This window comes from Rhamphochromis sp. 'chilingali' (assembly GCF_963969265.1).
Source record: "Rhamphochromis sp. 'chilingali' genome assembly, chromosome: 2".
In the NCBI taxonomy this organism is placed as follows: domain Eukaryota; kingdom Metazoa; phylum Chordata; class Actinopteri; order Cichliformes; family Cichlidae; genus Rhamphochromis; species Rhamphochromis sp. 'chilingali'.
In genome coordinates, this window is record NC_137930.1 from 50,738,799 (window position 1) to 50,760,740 (window position 21,942).

The 21,942-nt window shown below is 43.0% G+C and overlaps 1 protein-coding gene across 2 annotated transcripts in view; it reads right to left on the minus strand.

Moving 5' to 3' along the window:
* The window catches only part of wnt7bb (wingless-type MMTV integration site family, member 7Bb), a 31,908-nt gene extending 11,440 nt beyond the window's left edge, over nt 1-20,468 (minus strand). The window contains exons 1-2 of one of the 2 annotated variants that reach the window (XM_080875109.1): nt 19,818-20,468; nt 12,661-12,887 (exon numbers count right to left, since the gene is read on the minus strand). In XM_080875109.1, coding sequence (XP_080731235.1) covers nt 12,661-12,887; nt 19,818-19,888 — 298 coding nt within the window. In that variant the 5' untranslated portion in view covers nt 19,889-20,468. Of the gene's footprint in view, nt 1-12,660; nt 12,888-17,197; nt 17,665-19,817 lie in introns of those variants that run through there. The other variant, XM_080875108.1, reaches the window with a different exon arrangement.
* Nucleotides 20,469-21,942: the final 1,474 nt, after the last annotated feature.

Here is a 21,942-nt window from a genome sequence, read left to right on the forward strand (position 1 = left end):
CCTTCACCAACCCAACCTGTAGGCTCTGTGTGGATGTTTACTCATCACTCCCAATTTCTGTATCATATTTAGAGTGGGCGATGAGTCAGAGTCTAGACACCAAAGATTATATTCTGCTGTTGAACTGCCTAGCTCAGTTACATTAATATAGCAATGCAAAGGTGTAGCATGTGCATCCTGCGTGTGCAACATCTTTTTTTTAAAACGCCTGTGTTCTGGAGAAAGAAAGAGGCCCCCGAACAGATGTGCATCTGATGAAATTTTGAAGGAGAAAATGCACCCATAACAGCAGCAAAAAGCCCCAAAAGAGGCTGGCCCCAGAGTCCTGACAGCACTCCAGGAGGAACCACCCTGGGATAGCCTTGCTAGCTGCCAGTGGAAAATTGGAGTGACCAGAAAAACCTCAATGAACTTGGAAACATCCAGGAGAGAAGAATGGGGGAATATTAAACCAGATGTCTAATGGAGTTTAGTGGCAAGTGTCTGCTGTAGCAGCCAAGAAAGCAGGCAAGAAGATCAGGCTTGTTTCACTGAGAACAGGTAAGGGAGCTCATATGCAGACATTTGTTTTGTTTTCTTTTGTTACGGCCCTGCGTTGGGGGCTAAAACCAGAAATACTGACGCAGTATGCTTTGGCCTTCACATTACCTGACCACACCACTTTGGACAGCGGCTCCCGCTGCGATGGCCCACCGTGTCTTTTGACCATCTGCCGAAACTAGGACATAAAAAGAAGTCTCTGGATGTAGTGGCTTGCCGCTAAAACTGCAATCTGTGTTTAGAGACGGAGGCAGGCACACCGCTAGCCAGAATTCACATGACACAGCATAGAAGATTTACAACCGGGGATACTATACAGGCAGCACTTGTGTACTATAGACAAGCTGATGTAGTAACATTGCCGCTGACCTCAACGGGCCTTGCTTTCTTCTCTGTTCACAGGCCATAGTAAAGATATGTTGTTGACAGGAGAGGAAAGGGAAAAGATATACTGAAGGGACTTGGATACAGAATTGGCTGTAGAGCGCCCTTTTCTCTCCAAAAACCAGGCCAAGGTCAGTCATGTTGTGTGTCTGCCCCATCATGGGACAAATGGTTAAAATATACAAAAAAAAAGGTCAAGTGAGGGCAGAAATGGCCTGACAACCTTGACTTGCTAAAGGTTATCGCATTCATCTGTTATTATTATGACTGACCTGATGTTTTACAAAGCAGCTAGTGGAGATGCTGAGCTAATTTCCTTTACTAATCCTGCCAGCCAGAAACAAATTCCTTCTGTCCTCGTCAGCACGCTTCCCCATAAAACACGTCTGGGATTCTGAGAATTCCGATTGCACAATGTGATACATACGGACGGTGTACAGCCTAAGAAAGATGTAGCGAAACATGCAGACATCAAGCTTTACAGAACATCACAGCAAAGGTATGATTCGGTTACGGTAAAGGTGAGGTGAGCCAGAGGATGGGTAAAGACATTCAGTAGACTAAAAGGACTGGAGAGAAGTAGTTTAGGCTGGATTCCTGGTAGGGAAGGGGTGGGGAGGGGGTGCCAAACAACAGCAAAACACACACACATACATACACAGAAGTACACACAGAAACCGGCAGGTTTCCAGCAGAGTGGCTGAATTGCCTCTCCACACAGGCCAAGCCTGCTGTTGCTGGAGCAGTGAAGGGGAAAGCCTTTTAAAGACCCCTCATCCCAGACATGCACTCACTCCCACAGGGGACACAAGGGAGTGGGGTGGGATTGGGGGTGGGGGGTGGAGAGTAGATTGCATAAAAAATAAAATCTCCACAACACAGCGACACACTCGAAGTTCAAGTTTCACATCACATTCACACATTACCTGTAAGAACATCTTGTCACACACAAATGGCCCACAGTGAACAAAGGGAAAAGTGTCACCTGCTGGTGGCCAAGAGTCTTTACACATATTGTGGGATTTTCACAAGATACAAAATAATAATAATAACAATAATGATAATAATAATGATAAAAAACACGATGCCAAACCTTTTTTAAAGCAGATATGGAAGTTGCAGAGTGCTGTTTCTCAAGTAACATTTAGATCATTTGGTTTTTTTCTCTTACTTTTCCCCCGTCTTGCAGCAAAACTATAGAAATTGAATCAAAACACTAAAACCCAGAAATAAAAGCTCCAGGTCATCATTTTCAAAAGCAAAAACAAAGCATCGTGCAACACACTCTGCAGCTCCGGTGAATCAAATGGAAACATGATACCGCTTTTAAAACATTGTGAGCACATGCAAGTTCATGGATACTACATAACAAAGTTATTTTACGTCACTGTGCACATATAATAAAGTTATGACACCAAAAAATACTGAGAATAAGCTCTAACCAAAGCCATACTGGTGCTGGAATCCTGTCTCCAGGGCCCCATGGAAGGGGAAGAAAGTTGGAGGAAAACCCCTTGCTTTGTGTACCACTCGCTGAACTGACTACTGCGCTCTCTACTACTGTTTTCCGTTCCGCTTTATGTACCGTTGCTATGAACATATGCTCCCAGCAAATTATAGACAAAGTTGTGGTCCGTGAGGTTTGCAGCTTGAGGAATTAGCACAGCCGTGTTCCTGTACAATAAAATAATATTGTTTTACCAGAACTAGGCTCCACATTCTCAGAGAACTCACATCAGAGAGCCGAGGAAGTGACACGCTTTGGCACGGCCGCTCACTGTAGGTCCTCCAGTTTGATTCATATAATGAGGAGGGCTTTGAGAAGAAAAGCTAAAAACAATTATGAGGGTGTTTAACTTTGCCGGTGCACTATTAAATTCTGAGAATTTAGGTAAGCTGCCTCCCAGGCACAGAAAATTGGGCTGGCACAAAACCGTTTCAAAAGCATCCTTTCTCTCCTCTGATCTGCCTGAGGTGAAGATAAAGCTTTTTGACTGAATGCTGAGGCTTGCTAAAACAAGCACAAATCCTTCTTCCCACCCTTTCATCCTAATAATGAGCCCAAATCAGGACCTCACCTGCACACATCTACAAACGTAGGCCGCTGCGCGCTCTACGAAGCATTCATCAAGTTCACGGGAGGACAATGTCGAGGATTTTCCTCAATTTCAATCTTTACTTGAATTTGTTTCATCTTCAGCGGAAACATATTTACCGAGATGTGTGCGGATCCCACAGCGCATCAACGAAGATATCATTATCCTCACCACTATAATCAACGAGTCAAATATGCCACTGATGACATGTTTCTCCTTCTCATTACAAAAGAAACCTCCAGACTTGACATTTTCATATTTGGTGATACTCATCATCACACAGTCAAAATAAAGCCCCACGTCTCTTAGCATCTTCTCCCTCCAAACCGGTGTCTCTGCCTTAAAAACCCACTAAGACTCTCTCCCTCTCGCTGTTTCTCTCTCTCTGAACTCTCACCTAAGTGGGCCAGTAGCGATGTGATTGTTGGCACATGTAAATGTCCAGTGGTGGGCCAGCAAGTAGAGAATACAGTGATGGGCCTGGGATAGTGTGGAACAAAGCACAGAGTGAGATTACAGTTGATCCTCTTGCATCCTGCTTCCTCCTGCGTCTAGCTGCACTGGCAGACACAGACAGACGCAGATCCCACCGATAACGCGAGGCTACGGGGAGCCCCGTGTGCAGGGGGCCACAAGGGTCGGGTCTCTGAACAGCTCAGACAGACTGTGGGTGGGCGGGGGAGAGAGAAATGGGGTGAGGAAAAGGTGAGGGACCCCAGCAAACGGACACACCCACACACTCTGAGACAGAGACAGAGCTGATGAATGAACAAGCAGAAAAGCGGACCCGGCAATGATAGTGCTGTTTGGTTGCGTAGGACGACAAGCCACACCCTAGATACAGACACATGCTGTGGGCAGAGGATGTGAGGCAAGACGCTGGGAAGAAAAAGCGTAAGACATGACCTTTTACTGCCGATGATGACCACAGCCCACACGCTGCAGAACAACAAAGCAACGGACTCTCCTGCTATCTGATAAAGTTAGTGAAAGATCCTACACGCGAGATGCGCACGCGCGCACGTCGGACCGCTCCAGCTTCTCTGGGCTCACATGGAGGAAGGCAGAGAGGATTAGCGCAACCCACATGATGACGGGCTGAAAAATAGGCCTTTTATCCACCACCGTTCCACCATAACACAATGCACGCGTCATTTCCACGCTGTTATCCGCTCGGTGCCAACTGCTTGGCTGCCTGGGAGTGGATCTGCTGTTTTGCTGGCAGATCAGCACTGGTGGTGCATCAGATCTTTTATCGGCTTTAATATTCCGTCCTTTAATGATAACAATATTTATTTTTCTTTATCTCTGTGGGATAGCGAGATTTGGGTGAATGATTAAGTAGTCGAGCTGCAGTATGCCTGAAGGGCGTAGAACCAACAAAAAGTAATCCCCACAAAGGGGAAAAATCCTCAGTGGCAGTGAGATGATTGATGGCATTTTGGGAGAGTTCACCAGTGTCAAAGTATCCACTTGTGGTGATAAAAAAAAAAGGAGCAGGAAAAAACAGTTTGAAGAATGGCTTTTTTGACTGCCTTTGTTAAGCTAGTCCTGGGCATGACACCTTCTTGCCAGCTGAGTAAGCTTGTGTGTTTTTTTTCTGCCAAGCTTCACTCCCAGCCAATCACAGCCTTGAAAACATGAGATGTAAGTTTACACAGTTATGCCATGTTATTTCTTCTTTGAATTTTGAATAATTGTGGGGTTGACAGTGTGGATGGCTGAAATTACAATGCTGACTGATTCCCTTTGCCTTGCTTTGTTTATACTGTCCTTGAATGTCTGCTCTCGAGACACAATCGCCATGTGATTTAAAGGGGACTTTTCTGGAAATCTTCATCTGGCCAGAGTGAATATTTCAGCTTGTATTAGCTCTCGCTTTGTCAGAATGAGCAAAACAAAGCAATAACCGAACCGCGTGGTCATTTTAAACAGATTTTTTCGTCCATTCATTATTACCCTTAGGTTAGACTGATGCTGTGCCTCCATTCTGCGGAGATATGATTTCACCACAAAACGACCATCAGCTGATTCCGAGAAAAGGAAGGAGCTCCACCAAAGAATTTATAATCTGCAAGTATTCTGTTGTCCTCGGCCCAGGAGCTTGTAGTGCGGTGTGTCGGATGAATTGTAGACGTGTGGGGGGGAAAGCAAATTAATGGCTACTTCAAGTCTTGACAACAGCAAATAAAATGTTGGCATAATAATTATTAATTATGAGTGTTCAGGAAATTTAAGGACACCGCAGGGATTCTCAAATCACACCAAAGTCATTTTTAACATCTATATATATATTTAAGATATATATATATATATATATATATATATATATATATATATATATATATATATATATATATATATATATATATATATATATGAGCAACAATGTGGAAAAGATGGTCCCACACAGTTTGTTTTTCTCTGATTATTGTATTCGGAGTGGGAAAAGACACCAAAAATGGTTCATCTGTTGCTTCTGGCACACTCCATTCTCTGTGAATTCAGGTTTTCTATAAAAACGGGAATGGTGTATATAACACTAAGCCAAAATTCCCAAACTTTTGTCAACCACATCCTCTTTGCACTTACTTATCCAACTCCACTGTGGATAAAAAAAAACAGCCTCCCTCAGTTATGTCTGGCTCTTGGTGTCTGCAGTGACCTTTCCCCTCCTCCGAGAGGTAGCCCTGCCATCTCCAGCTCCCGATCAAGTATGTGCCTGTCCGGGGAGTTCTTTCCACACAAATGGTTTTCAATAAGCCTGCTGACTTAAACATCCTTTCTAGTGACTGGATGCTAGTTTGGTCCCTGCAGCCCTGTAGGTTCTAGCAGGTGGACTGACCGCTACCTTCACCACAATGTTGATCCTGTGAGAGGAAATAGGTGAAAGAGAAAGAAGGAGGATGGCATGAACACACCTTTAATTCCCTGACACCTCTACACTACTCCCATTTCTTTTTTTCTCTTTCTCTCTTTTTTGTTTTTCCTGTAACCCACAGCTTGGGGCAACTTCTCTGCACCTGACAAAAAAAAAATAGAGAGAGACAGGGAGACAAAATGGGAAAAAAAAAAATAAAAGGAGCACAGTGAAAAAGCAAAGGGGGGGGGGGGGGGGGGGGGGGGGGGGTCATGAAAGAAAAAAGACTTGCTTACATCTTTTCTTAAAAAGGTCTGATTGTTTCACTGTTCACTGTAGCAGTTGTGCACAGTTATACCTAGGTATGCTTAAATTTAAATTGTCGTAACAATAAAAAACTGTCGTGTTTCCTCGGCTCACCTGCTCAAGTGCTCCATCCATTCTTGTGCAATGAGCCAAAGGCAGAATGATTGAACTTTTGCAATAATTCACTAGCAGCACAATACAAGAAACCTCTTTCATGTGAAAAAGCGTGGATCAGGATGGTGACAAACTGGTTGGAAAGTCAAACAAAGAGTAACCAGAGCAGGCCATTTTATGACAAGGGGGCCAGTGTTGGCCTTTGATGCTGAGTGTAGCTGTTGAAAGGTGTCCATTTTCAGGCTCTAATCACTGACTTCAAGTGCATTGCAATTTGAACAGAGCTGTAAGGTATTCATAGGCATTTCTTTTTTTGTTTAAGTGAAGGGCATCTCTATTACAGGTAGTTAGCCAAAGGAATGTCTGATTGCACACAGGATGAGGCTTTACCAAGTCAAAACATGTCATTAAAAACAAGGGGAGAAGTTCAAATATGCTTTGATAGGGAGATCAATAACCAAAAGCTGCATTGATCACGGCTGATGAGCAGCATAAATGCAATAGAAAAATAAAGCCAGTTCACGCAGAATATGCATGCTAAGGCTGATTTATGTGGCACAGAACAACGAGATTTAACTTTTATGTGAAATCTGTAGCACGGCACTTAAATATGCACAGTAAATTGAAATCAACAAATCACGGCTATGGGATCGAGTCTTGACAGGAGTGTTTAAAATAGAATGATTCATTCAGAAAGCAGGCCAGATCGGAGCGGAGGGCAGACCACATTTGCCATTCTTATCCTGAAACCCCCTCTTTTTCCTCCTAAGCTGCTGATGGATGTGTTTCTAATTTTATTATTGGTTCTTAATAGACTGCAACAAGTCACTCAATAACACCCATTTCTGTTAGCACGGGATAATTCATTCCACATTTCTGAGGGCTGATGGCACTGGCTCATGCCAACGCTGTTAGCGGGGCACGGGGAAGAATGCTAAATCTGCTTTTGCAGAGGAAACAGAGACACACTCAAATTGCTGGTTTCAAATCTCCGCGCTGAGTTTACGGCGTTGTACTCCAATTTGTCAGTTGGTGCGTAATAAGCAAGCTCACACTTTTTGCAAAACAGTGGAAATGCTGAGCGGCAGAGCTGCAGGAGATATGTGGGTTCATTTTTTTGTTTTTTGTTTCAGTGCATCTACTGTAGAGTCTCGTGTCAGCAACAAAAGAGATGCCGGCAGCAGCCAACCTTGAAAACTTGAAATAAAAGTGAAGTAAATATCAAATAGACCATTTTTGAACCATCTCTGCTAAATGACGATATCTCAAGTCCTAAAAATCCACAATAGCCCAGTTATTAATGTGTGCTCCCTTGGAAAGCGAATGTAATATCTTGGACCAGCTCCAGAAGAGAAAGACTGCCTCCAAGAGAAGGCAGTACAGAGAGAGAATGCATAAGACTTGCGGTCGGTTGATCTTTACTTCTTGAAAAACTGCTGACATCTCCTCCCTTCAGTCCAGAACTAAGACTGCATCACTGAGCACGGGGGTGGGTGGGAGGTTTGGCGTTCATAATTTGGGGGGATTTGAACAAGGAACCTAAACAGGAGCAGAACACGAACAGCTTTTCCCTCTACATTTGATTATGATGATGTTGGAATTTGCAGATTTGAAGCAGGGATCGGAACATTTTCTCCGAGGGGTGTATTCCATGATTTCATATGCCATGCTAAAGAATTCCATAATACATACGGACGCGGTTAGAAAACATGGTTACATCTTCAATCAAGGGCAATAGTCACTGGAAAAGATCACAATCGCGAAGGTTGCATGCAGGCTGCTGGCAGCTTGAAATTCAGGTGTTGAGAAAAAATACAGTCACCCGCTTCTCCCCTGTGTGTGCATGTGTGTGTGTGAGAGAGACAGGAGAGTAGCTGCGGTGTCGGTGGTTTCCTACGATGACCTAGTGGGACGCTACTAAACTAAAACAGAGCACTTAGATCGAATCCAGCAGCGTGCTTGATCTCATTTATTCAAAACGTAGTAATCACACACCTCTGTCTAGCAGTCGCTAGATTTAGGTTTAAAAACATAAATATTATTATATTAATACTCTGAGGTCTAAGTCATCATATACCCTAACCCTAACCCGCGCTTTGGAAGAGCAGTGCCAACCATTGCTAGCAAACGGTGCTATGCAATATCAAACTAATGCAAATACATGAATCCCAAATATCTACTGAAATGATCTTACATATAACACTAAATGTGATTCACAGCTTACTCAGTATCATCGTCACATCTTTAAGTATCTAAAAGGCTTCTATGTTAGCTGTGTCCACAACATAGAAAACAAAAAGCATGGTTATTTTGTTGGGTTCTATCTATTTTTGTGGTGCAGGACTTCTATGCATTAAACATCAAATAGGTTATAGTATGAAGTCCGCACTTTTAACACAACTTGAAATGGAGACTCGGCGAGGCTGTATCTCCCTGCTAGACCATCTTAAATCAGTCCAGAGAGTTAAACCTATGAATAGAGAGGAGCTATCCTACTCCTTATGTACACACAGCAAGAAATTTTTACTGACAGGGATACCGAACTGGGGTTAAAATACATTACCGCTCAACACTGACACACAAACATTAATGTACAACACCATTCAAATTCTCAAACTCTTTGTGTATGACTCTAATTCTATTGTGATAATGTTTGGCACACGGGTTATAGGCTCACCTCACATAGCCAGCATGTTTCTATGAACGAAGGTGCAACATATGCTACCTTTTATGGTGCAAACACAGACCCGGAGGGAGAGATTTGGGTGATTCACAAGGTCATGATCGGAAGTAAAAACAGCATATTGCCAGACTTCAAGCTACACAGTTGCAGTCAGTCAGCATCGCATGACTAACTACTGGCCAATAAGTTTGCAGCAACAAGTTGTGGTTTAGATGCTACAATAGAGAGATGACCAGATGTTTTCCACACAGATTGCAACCATTTCCCAGTCCAAATGCTGACTTTAAGTAATCTGATTACATCTAAATTTTCCATGTTTTTTTTTAATGGAGGTACAATGTGAAATGTTCAATTCAATGGAATATACTTACTCTTTTTTTCACACTTGGATCAATGATAGTAAGAAATAACTGTTAAACAATTTCTTATTAAGTCTTTTGAGCTAGTTTTGCCTTCTAAAGTTTCAAAGGGATAAACTAGCAGCCTGCACAGACTTTTCTTTGAGGCATCAGCTCCTCGAAATGTGCAGCGTTTTCTCTGAACAAGAATCGATTTGGAACGATTACTATCCGGGTTCGCATGTCATGGTCCTCCAGTCCTCCTGTGTGCCTCCACCGTCTCTCTCTCTCTCTCTCTCTCTCTGTTGTGTCCTTGCTGCTCTGTGTGAGGGTGTGTTTACTTGCCTTACAGGGGCGGGATCCTCCTGGGATCCCCGCCCTCTCCTGGACACACCTGACTCAATCAGCACCAGTGGATCATCTGGCAATCAGCTGTTTGCTATTTAAGCTGGGACCTGACCTTCAGTCTTTGCCTTGGTGTTGTCTAACTGCAGTAGTGTTCATGTTGCCTCTCTGTTTCAGTTTATTTGCTGAAGCTTTCTAATGCGTCTTTTCCTGTGCCTAGGACGGCCCAGCGGAGTTCCAAAAGAGTGTTTGTTACTTGGCAGAGTGAGGAGATCGGGGACTTGGATTCATGCAACCTTCCATCCATTGGATTTTGTACATATTGGACTTTTGAACTAAGCACTTCAAAGACTTTGTATATAGCACTATCACCAACACTGTAAATATACTCACTGAACTTTCATTCCTGAGTCCTGCGTTTGAGCCCAGCCAGACAAACCATGACATTGCATCATTTGCAGAGATGCAGACTGAGAGGATTTGGTGTCACTGTACTGACACGCAGGGTGCCTTATAATATGTCCTCTTGCAGTTTACAAATGTGACGCAATCGAGCAAGCTGAAGCTCTACTGTCATGTGTTCTTTTGATGCGCCACTCTGTTCGCATAAATCTGCACAGTTCGGCCTGTTTTACTGCTCATTAACTTTGTGTGTGGTTCAAATATGACAATAGAAGATGGGGTGGGTAGGTGGGGGATTTTTATGGGGTTTATTTTCTAACATAAATGAGGGAAAATAAGTTGAAAAATAAGCCCCTGTTGGCTGGTTATTTTATTTATTCATTGAAAAACCCCAAATCTGCCTTGGGAATCCTAACTTAAATCAAGTTCCATGTTGGTCTAGAGGAAGACGTCATTGTAGGGATACTTTATTGAGAAGGCCACCAAGTCCCATCATTATAGAACAATCATGACAGGCCCAGCAGTCATCGGTCTCTGACTATAACTGGACGACCAACAGTGATGTGCTCAGTGCGGGCGCACGGAGCATTTATTTGTGCAGATCTACTATGGAAACCAAACAAGTTAACACCAAATTCAAATGGCGCCATTGCTAAATATATAATATAACATATAATAAACCAGAGAAGACCCCCTATTGGGTTGAATATATGTTTTAATAGTAAAATTTACTTTGGGTGAGCAGCATAATGCATGAAAACATTAATAGCCGTCACACAGAAATACACATGAGATGCGTCCAAAGAACCACTGCCGAATGCCATGTATAAATCTCCGAGTGCTTCAAAAGGCCATAAAAGACAAGAACAAAAGAAAGCGAAAAGGGGATGTTGTTGAAGAAAACAACATGAGCTTCATTACCAAAGAAAGCGCCACATTCACAACAAAGAAAAAAAATGCTTTTGCTAAAAGGAGCTGGAGCTAATTCAGCTGCTGCTTAAGAGGAGGGATTGTGAACAGAGCCACTGGATTAAATGTGCAGCCCAACCGCAACGTAATAGCAACAAAGCATCTAAATGAAAGGAAATATATAAAAGTCCCTGTAAAACAAAAGCAGCGCAAAAGAGATTTGCAGAAGTTTGAGAAGTCCCTCAAGCAAAAGCATTTTAAAATGTAAACGTTTGCCCTCTTTTGGGGCTTTTTCTGCCTATATGAGAACACTCAAGTGAACCAGCCAGGCATGGACACAACCAATTTAGCCCAATTAACAACAGATGTGTCCATCTATTTCGGTTTGACATGAGTTCTCTGCAATAACACGATTAGCTGTCTCTTCATTCGCCGTCTCGTTTTCCATCCATACGCTTTCCCCATCAGAGCCGCACTTCTTTTCGGTAGCTTTTCCACAATTTTGGACACAGCCAGCTATGGCAGGCATGCTGCTAACCAACACCCCACACTGCACAAACTACATCAGCGAATCAGCTGCAGGGAACACTAGAGAAACAGCATTTTTTCAGCTGAGAATGAGGAGCAGCAAAAGATGGGGTGGAATCAGCGGTATGCGAGATCCTCTTGAGCAACATGAATGGTTATACAATAGAAAATCAAAAGAGACTGCGCATTACTGGTTTGAGTTTGAACTGACTGTGTGATGTGTGCAGCTTGGGTTTGGCTTGTTACGAGCCATATTTCATGGGGTTCAGAGGGTCAGGGCCTGGTACCACATTTTTGATGCTCTCGTGGCACTGTTTCATAAAACTGGGACAATAAAGATGCATTATGTAACTTCTTGTTTAATAAGAAAATTACTGGTATTATTGTTGTCAGCTACATTGCCATTACCAAATTAATAGTTGCGATTGCAGGCAGAGAAAGAAATTTACCACCATCTGCTCAGCATCGCACAACTTTGAGGCTACACAAAGCCTCAAAGCTGTAGTTCCCGTTTTGTATCATACTTTCATTGTTAAGTTGACTGGAAAGTCACAAATCCATAGTAGTGTACAACAGTGCCTCAAATGGTTTGTTCCTCTGTCTTATTAAGACGGTGTATCGCTCACCTTTAAGTTATATTCAAACCAACGTAATACCAAATCCATAGTTATTATGAGTGAGTGCATTTTTGTAGTGAAGTACTATGTCTATAAATTTATTTGGGAAAGTGTGCCACTAATGTAAAATATCATTTAAGCTGTATTGTTAAGTATCTTTGTGTATCAAAATCCGATTATAAGATTTTGGCTGTTTTAGCTTTTCTTTCTAACTGGTGTACATTAGTGGGATGTCTAAGACTTTTATTTAATCTCTTCTGCATAGAATACGGTTATTATGATTTTTTCCACCAGAGTCCTGTAGGGTAGCAGACCGTAACACTGAACCTAACTTTAGCAAACAAAAACCTAACCCCAATCCAAAGGTCTTACACTGATTCAATTTGCTCATTAAAGACGTGATCAGTGGCAAAAGTTCCTTGCAGCGCCATAAGCAAAGCCTGTGTAAGTCTATCGCATGCACAGCCATACAGAGCACACAGATATGGATACAGGAACACACTATCCCGCTTCAATTTGTGAAAGAACGCAGACTAACCTACTCGCAGCTCCTGACCGAAGACTGTTCTTTCTCCCAGCGCCGAACAGTTCCAGCGTCCATATCGGAACTGGTATTGACACTCATTGATGCCCATCTGGGCCCCTTCGCCCACAACAATTATGGCGTCCGGGCGGCTCTGGCAGATGGCCCGCTGGCGAGGTGCCAGCCCTGGGATCTTGTTGCAGATGATGTTGGCACCCAGAGCCACCACTGAGGACAGGGCCCTGCCGAAGTAAGAAAAACACACCGCCACACACGCAGACATGCATTCATACGCAGAGGCATGGATGCATGCATGCGTTGTCGCACACACACACACACACACACACAAACAAACTCAGTTAGAGCCTCCAGAGGACGGTGAGATTTACTCACTTTCACGAGACTCTCCAGAACAGGATTCAATTCAGCCCGTGATTGATGCACATTCCATAGTAAAGTGAAAGCTGTACTGCACGAGAGTATTACTATTTAATGGATTAAAGGTAAATGAAAAACCTGAGAGCTTAATCCAACATAAGAAATATAAAAAATAAAAATAAAAAATGTTAAAAACAGCCCAGAGAGAGACAAGAAGATGCTTATTTGGCTGTTCACAACAGCATTCCCCAGTGGTTTGGAAGACGTGAGTTTAAGTAATTTGTTTGGATTTTTGTGTCAATTGTTAGGTAACATACTGGTGTGAATGGCTTCCAGACTTGTATACCCACTGTGCAGACCTCCTCGGTGCCTGATGGCACAGTTGCAGAAATCGCTTTTTTAACCAAATCTCATATAAAGTACGATTTGTATGATTTGTGTAATTACAGTATGCGTTTGAAGAATACTTGGGGTGTAAATTGCCCATAAATTTCATGAGAGGCTTTGCATTGAACACATGTAAGGTTTTCAGCACTGGTTTTCTCCAATCCTAAAGTGGTCGGTCTTGTATGACCCAGGACATGTCCTTATTGGTTCACCTCAAACACACAACAGCATATTTGATAGGTACAACGGCATATTTTCAAGATGGCTTTATGGCCACTGGGAACACCAAAACAGATTACAAAAAAAAAGAAGAAGAAGAAGAAGAAAAAGAAAAACACAGACTTTCTCCAAGATTCTGTTTATAGCCCTTGAAACCATGTAGATACATACTTTTCAAACATGTCAGGGACAGGGAGCCATAAATGAGCGCGGAGGCAAACACTGCCTTTGAAGTATGACGTCGACCTCCGAAGTATTGACCACAAACGGGGCAAACTAACACAGGCGAGCTGTGTGTCAGCGAAAAGAAATGGCAACATATATAAGGGGTGAAATGGAAGAATGGATGAAGGAGACGAAGAGAGAGGGAGAGACTGGGAGAAACAGAGCTCTAGGAGATGTCGATTTTAGAGCTCGGAGCACACTCTCGTTCTGAGAAGCCCTGACTTAGAGCGTGGATTTGAGTCGGGATAGCTAAAAACCTCTCGGACGACTGTGTTCTCTTTTCTGATTGTTGTTTAAGTTCCTACGCAATGGAAGAACAACATAAATCTCAATTTCAAAGACAAACTTTAGAATAAATCCTAACTGCAGTGGGGCGAGTATCTGTTACCAAACACAGGGCTACACACATTGTCTTGGTGGAGTATAACATTGAAAAGGGACACGCAAAATGGGTATGCTTGTTGATTTTAGAAACGCTTCACTTGAACTCGCCATAAATCAATCAATGTCAACATGTTAGGATACACGTTTTCATATAGAATAGAAGCCCGATGTTTATTAGACAGAAGAAGAAAAAAAAGAAGAAGAATTAAATTTGGTCTGCGAAACGTGTGCATCACTACACTAGATGCAAACTTATCTAACAGGTATTTAACTTCTAAAAAATAATCATATAAATTTTTTTTAAAAATCCCCTGTTAGAAAGAAAAAAGGACATTCATCAGGTGCCTTCTGCATTCGCAGCGAACACTACAGCCTGCTGCTTCTTTCAATCCTGCTTTGCTTTCTCAGCTGTAAAGTAGCTCGAACTTCTCTGACCCTCTTTGACCCTCCGCTGCATACACGGTAGTTCATGGCAACGACGACATCCAGTTTGTCCAAAAGTGAAAGGTGGGCTCATTAAGTTTAATGTGCAACTAGAGAAATTTGCTTCCTTCCATAATGAACATTAGAGATGAATAAGGTCAGTTTGCGATAAAAATCCAACACAAGCGTCGAGGTGATAATTTTTAGCTCTGTCAAAGAAACCTCTTTTCAGCCTCCTTTGTTAGCTCTTTCTCATGTCCTTCACATGCTAATTTGCACAATCACAGTCTACCATGGGCAAACCCGACCAACAGACAACACCAAACAGAGAATTCCAGGGCTAAGCTTTTAAATCCCCGCATCATCAAAGTGCACAAATGCGAATCTGTTTGCTTAGTGTATGCTCTGTGTGTGCCAGCAGCTTGGGGGACAGCTCACCCACAGCCACACAGATCTCCAATAAGATAGACTGTCAACATGAACTTAAAAGTAAGCTGATGCATTTCAAAGCCCCGGCCTGTATAGCTTCCTCAGGTTTACAGGATGAGAGTCGATGCAAAAGTTGTGTCTTTTCATGCAAACTGTGTGCTGTTTAATCGACTAATGGCAGCGTCACTGGATTGTGGTTTAGCAGTGATGCTGCAGAGAGATGAGAGGAAAGGTGGGTTTTAATTTTAAAGCAGCAGGTGGAAAGTCTGATCATGTTACCACAAACCGTACAGAAACCTAAAACATTTAGAGTCCACCGTTAATTGCTCTTTCTATTCTGATTTTTAAGCTGGTAAAGCTGATTTTTCATTAATAATTTAACCTTAGCGCTGATAAAACATGATCATTTCCATGTTACATTGATCCCAAAAACTTCAAGACTAAAACAGTCACCAGGAAATGTAAATGAAACACTACTTTAGGTCAGTGTGAAGTCATTACTGTGGAAGAGCTTAAATCTTAACTGTGGTGAGGAGCTTAAAGATTCCATCACAGTGCAGTGTGGTGGCCTTAAGAGGAACTATCATCTGCGTCATGGCATTCAGTTTGCTTACAGCCACCTGCTTCATCACATTGAACACTTTGAACCTAACTGACAGGCTGTTACGTTCCCAGGCGTGTTTTCTACAAGAGGAAGGCCCTCGCAAAAATGCCCGAGGCACAACTTACTCAAGTCAAGTGAATAAATACTCTCCTTATTCCCCCCACCACACACACACACAGACACATTAACAGCAAATCTAGCAGCATTTATAAATTTTAGCATTTTAGAGTGGTTTTACTTAAAACAAAATCCCTTACACGCCCACAGTTTTCAGACTGTTTCCACAGGCGAGGTGTGCAGTGACTCCAAAGGACTATATGGATATATACTTTGGCTCGGGGTGTATTTACTGCCCACAAAAAACTTGTTTTTACAGTTTTACATGCCAAAACATTTCCTGTATAGTTTTGATGAAGGGGTATTGTATTATTTTGAATCTATGTTTAAATGTTCTCCACGTGGCCTATCCTGCGGTTAATACACCGCTGAAAACATAGTTAAATAATCCAAACAAATAATGGTATGTAACTTTGATGTGCAAGCCATATACTTAGCAGCGTAGCCTACTTTTGTCTGAACCCCCCCAAGGAAAAAAAAAACACATCTATTCCAGCATCAGGTTTGGGGTCTCCGGGCAGCAAAGGATGGAGCAAAGGACCATGTAATTATTTTGGAAACTTTAAGAAAGCCGCCGTTCTGCGAAATACTTTTAATCCAGAGCTCAGCGCATTGCGGTGCCAATCACGTACGTGTTGCATAGGGGATAGTTTAAGATGTGGGCTCAAACGGTAACATCAAAATATTTGAAATCGGGGAGAGGTGAGGTAATGCGTGGTAGTCTTTCGCTCGCTCTGGCAGGTTAAAGGTGCTTCCATGCGTAAAAATGACCCACGTTGCGCGAAGTTTTTCTCACAAGGGGAAGAAAACAGAATCTCCGCATCTAATTGTCTTGAACATCTCTGCCACTCAGTGGCCAAAATGGACCAATGTTGCAGTTCCTACAGTATTATTTTTCCTCGATTTTGTAAAATGTTTTAAATCCAACAGCCTGACCCAAACGAGCCCTACTTACTCCGCAGACATGCTCGCTGAGGGGATGGCACATTAGAGCGTTGAGCTTTACGCCAAATTACTGCTTTCCCACGTGGACCCGGGTGTTTCTACTGATGAGTATTATCTTTTTTCTTCTTTTTTTTTAGTTTGGATAACATTAGTTCAGTTGAACAATCAAATATGCCGCCTGAGCTGCACTTCTGTTAGACCCGGTCCGTGTTCGATACAGTTTGATATCACGGTGTAAATAACTCTGACCTGAGGATGAGGGATGAGCGAAATAATCCACTTTTATCGGCTTTTGAATATTGGGGCGAAGAAAATATATCCCCTATTGAGAAGACTGAGGGTTGTGAGAGGAGGAAAGCCTAACCCGTGCATCTTTGTGTTGCTGAGGATGAGAGCGCGCACCCTGTGGAGTGAAGGACTCGTTAATTGGCTCGAACTTACAGGTAGCTGCCACTCGTCAGGATCAGGAAAATCTGCGGGTAGTAGACTGACAGCAGTACACTGCGCGACGAGAAGAGGATCATGATGACATTGAGCAAAACGGCCACGCTCGGTTTGAGTGAGACGAGACGGACTACGATGAGAGGAGGAGGGATAAAAAAAAAAACCTTCTTTAATCCCGGGCTTTAAATCCCCTTTTCCGCACAAAAATAAAAAAATAAAACTCGCTCTGCGTCGCCTTGTGTTTGCGCAGCGACTCTACGCAGCTCCAAGCTCCCAGGGCCGTGTGTGCGCCGAGATTGGCTCTGTCATCTCTCAGCAGCGGAGGCTGTTACACAGTACTGTGGGTTCCCGAGCCGGAATGATGATGGTTTTAGGGATTTTGCATGGCAGAAAAGTGCCTCTCTCCGCTCTCATGAGAGTCGTGCCTGCCATTGGGCAGGGAGAGACACTGCTATCCGCCCACTTTGCCACAGTGGGACAATAGGGTGACACTCATCTGATTCCCGTTGGACAGCGCTAAAGGTTTCATTCATCATTATCACCCCCTCCCCACCTACCGACACAGCCACACAGCCCCGCAACCTCCACCCCCAACCCCACCATCCAGCCAAAAATAAACAAACACAGAGGCTGGCTGCTTCAGCCTCACACCATCAGCGAGGCTCCATGTGTAAGAAATCAGCGCACGTCTTGGCAGGATGTGTCATTTTGAATCAACAAGTTGGCATCACGTTAACGAAGTGACTCTATCTATCTATCTGTCTGTCTGTCTGTCTGTCTGTCTGTCTGTGAATGGCAGATATGATTCTAGCTATTTTTCCATGCTGCTGTAAAGAAATGTCTTTGTCTGCTGTGACATTTCCATGGAAACATAAAGCATAATTCCCAGAAGCCAAACAGGGGTTCAGTGACCTTATTCTATCCTGCGGCAACACTATAACATTTCTATAGGCGTCTATAATATTTCTGCTCTGCCTACCTGTCTGCTGCGCTCTGTTGGCTGTCATCCTATTTTGAGACCCTGCTCTGAGGCAGGGTTTTCTATGCTCAGGGTGCAGGATTGATGGAAGTAAAGGCTTAAAAACTGCACTATTGTTGCCATAAACTGAATTTTTCTTTTCTTTTTTTATTTTTTCTTTTTTTTCTGACATGGTTTGGTGAGTGGAAGCTTTCTTTATCTTCTCAACATCGTGACTTTCACTCAACACCTGCAGGCTCCAGTTGTTGTACACAAAGAGGGTACCATGAAAGACTTAGCCGGAGTAAAAGGATGGAAGGAATGAGCTAACTGCTCAGGATTAGTAAACAATAAGACAAGAGACCCCATAAAGGAGCTACTGTCATGTGACATGAACCCCGTGTGAAATCTGAAGTCAGTTCACGAGGTTCTGTCTATTTGATTCGTTTCGACCGCGCGAATCTCCGAGATTTGCGCAGTCGGAGCATTAACATCAAGCTGCAGGGGCCCAATCGTTCCATTTTACAGCTGAAAATGTGAGACAGGATAAGATCAGATCTACTTAACTGCCATTATAAGCACAAGCATACAACAAAGTTAGAAGCACTCCTGAACTTGATGTATATGACAAACATAAACAGTCTTACTATTAGAATAAAAGAGTCATAAATACATGTTCTATACTATTATGTGGTGTGGTCGTGTGTGACTGGTACCAGCTTTCATTTTTAATTATTAACTTTTATTTATTTCTTGGGCAATTGCTTAGAATTAACCCACTAAGCAAATGCAGAGTGGCTTAAAAACAACAGAACCTGTTATAAAGTCTACTTTTTATAACGTAGGTCCTGCTTTTGCTCTGATTCGGTTGGATCTGTCTCCTCTGCAGCGCAACGTTCCCGGTAGGCAGGGCTGCACAGGACCCCTGGGCCTTATTATGGCTATAGCAGCTAATTTATATTGGTTTCAGTGTATTGGATTCAGATGGGTTAGAACATGTACTCTTCGACTCACTGAGCATTTCACTAATAATTAATGTTTTATTAACAGTATGATGTTAAAAATGCGCAAAAAAAACCCCGAACTTCTGCTTATCTTCCTGGAGATCCTAACACGATCATGTCCGAGAGGCAGCAGAGAAGGAAGGCATGGACGTCCTTCTGTGTTTATGTATCAAGGTGAGGTATTGCAAAACAGGTAAAAACTCCGTCTGGGCAATGGAATGTGGAACTACAACTCAGTCTGCCGCTATTAATGAAGGTATGCAGGGCCGAGCTGAATCCGAGGCAGAGACAGCGGCTCAAATGATCCTCTGCAACAAAGCAGGAGTACCAGGAGGTGAATTAAATAAGCTTCTGTGGTAAACGCCGATCGATCGTACTGTCCGTTGGTACAAGAACAGACCTGCAATTTTTTTTACGCATAACACCCCTCTCCAAGCTATAGCTGTGCACTTTGATGATGCAATGATTCTTATATGTTTAAACACACCTGGTTTTACTTTTTCATCCTCATGCTTCACTCTAAGGTCAGAGGGCAGTCGAATCTTTCCTCTACAATGCTTTTCCCCTCTGAAGCGTGCCTGACTGTCGCAACGAATTTCACACCGAGGCTCGCGGGCTACAGTGTCTCGATAAGTAACAACGACAAAAAACTCACCCAAGTCTGAGGTATATGATGCCAAAACACAGGAACACGTAGAGACTCCGTCTTCGGAGGGTTTCGTGCATGATCGTTGCCACTTTGTCCGGAGGCCATGCACTATAACATAAAGTGGCCACGCTTTCCGTTCACATTGGCAGGTTTCTTAGCCCTTCCAGATGCACGTGTACCGTCTGTTTCCCGCGACATCTAGCATAAGCTCCTTGGAAATAATCGACCGTGCGAAATCCATGGTCCGCGAGTACAGGTGAGATGCTGATGACGACCTGAAAGGTGGCTAAGAACTCCAAAATGAAACTCGAGAGAGGTTCGGACTTGAAAGGTGAATGAGTTCTTGGAGGAAGTGCCTCCTATTCGTCCTTACTTTGACGGTAAAACCTAATTAACAATTCCTACTTGCTGTGCCTTGCAGGTAGAAAGAGAGCGAGGGAGGGGGGAATAGTTGCGCATACTGCAGTGTCCTAAAAGAAAAGGAAAAAAACGCGGATTTCGTGGTGTTTAAAGCTTTGGAACATCGCTGCTTCTATATTTTGAAGACATCTTAAACACAGACCACGTTACTAACTTGCAACCGCCAGGTAGTCTAATACAGGTAACAAAAGGGCTCCTTGCCTCCTCCTCCTCCTGCAGCATGGATATGCAGAGGATGGGACGGGCTTCAGTGCTGAGCTCAACACGTGCAGTTGTTGTATGGAAAACTAAAAGGAACGAAGTGAAATGGCCTTTTATAGGCCTGTAGCCCCGGCTAGGCGCTTGCAACATTAGGCATTGCCCCACAAGTGATGGGCTACACCACAACAGTAAGCCCCATAAAATGAAGCAGAGGAGGAATGGCTTTCCAGCTGTTTGAGTGAAAAAAAAAATACCACTGCATGACTAATAATTAATAATAATGAACTGGTTCAGTAGGATTCTGTCAGTGATTTTGATTAACAGTGAAGTGCATGAACAAAAAAACATAAACAAAACCTCAATATTCGCATTTCTTGCCTATGAGCCAGGGTGATGTGAATTTTGAGCAGATATTCAGACTATGGAGTTAAATCCTTTGGGACTCCCTCTGGTGGCAAAAGGACACACACACACACACACACACACACACACACACACACACACACACACACACACACACACACAGATAGATAGATAGATAGATAGATAGATAGATAGATAGATAGATAGATAGATATGCCACTTTACATGTCCTGCTTGTTTTTGGTTACTGGAGAAAATGTAATAAAACTGCTAATCTGACGAGGCCACTCCAGTCTTAGAATTTACCTTAGTTCACTTTCAGGCACAACTGATCATATTTGATCAGAGTGATTTATTTCTTACTTACTTTAGCTAGTCACAGTCCAAGGAACCCTTTTTCTCTTTACTCTTTAAATTTTTTTTGTCCCTGGTATGTTTCTCTAAAGAACGCATAAACCATCAGTTCAGTATATTTCCAAAGAAAGTACATGAAAAATAGCTAACGTGTTGTAATAATGATGCCATAAACTAAAATTACAGACATGAGCTATCTGAGCACAGAGACTGTCGGACTGTTGTTCGCCACGAGAAACAGACAAAACCGCAGAGACCTTTGTTTCAAGACATCCCTGCATTGTGGTTTCAAGGCCTTTTCCTTCAAAACATGCCCATCAAAATTCCAGATGGAATTTAGAAATAATGAAAGTCAACATGCAGGCCCAGGGTGACATAAAAAAGACATGTTTTTGATGTCTGCCCTGTAAAAGATGGTCTTGTTTGTCTTCAAAATATACATAACTCATAGGCCTGGGTGGAGATGGTCCTGTTTAGTTTAATTAAAATGTTCAAAGGACTGACTCGTTTTGTTTTTTTTTTTGTTTTTTTATTGAAGCAAGGCTCAAGACCCAGGACAGTGTGCGTCAGCATTGTTTGTCACTCGCCATTGTCATCACAGACGTGTCACACGCATCCAAACCGGCGAACACATTCCCGTGCGCACTAACACACACTCCTCGTCCCTCTGCATCCATGCAGTAAATCTGCGTACGGAGCCACAAATTAAACCGTTAGACACAAGCACTGCGGACACACACAGAGAATCTCTCACACACTGAAGCACTTGGGTGGCATGTGGAAGATCTTGTGA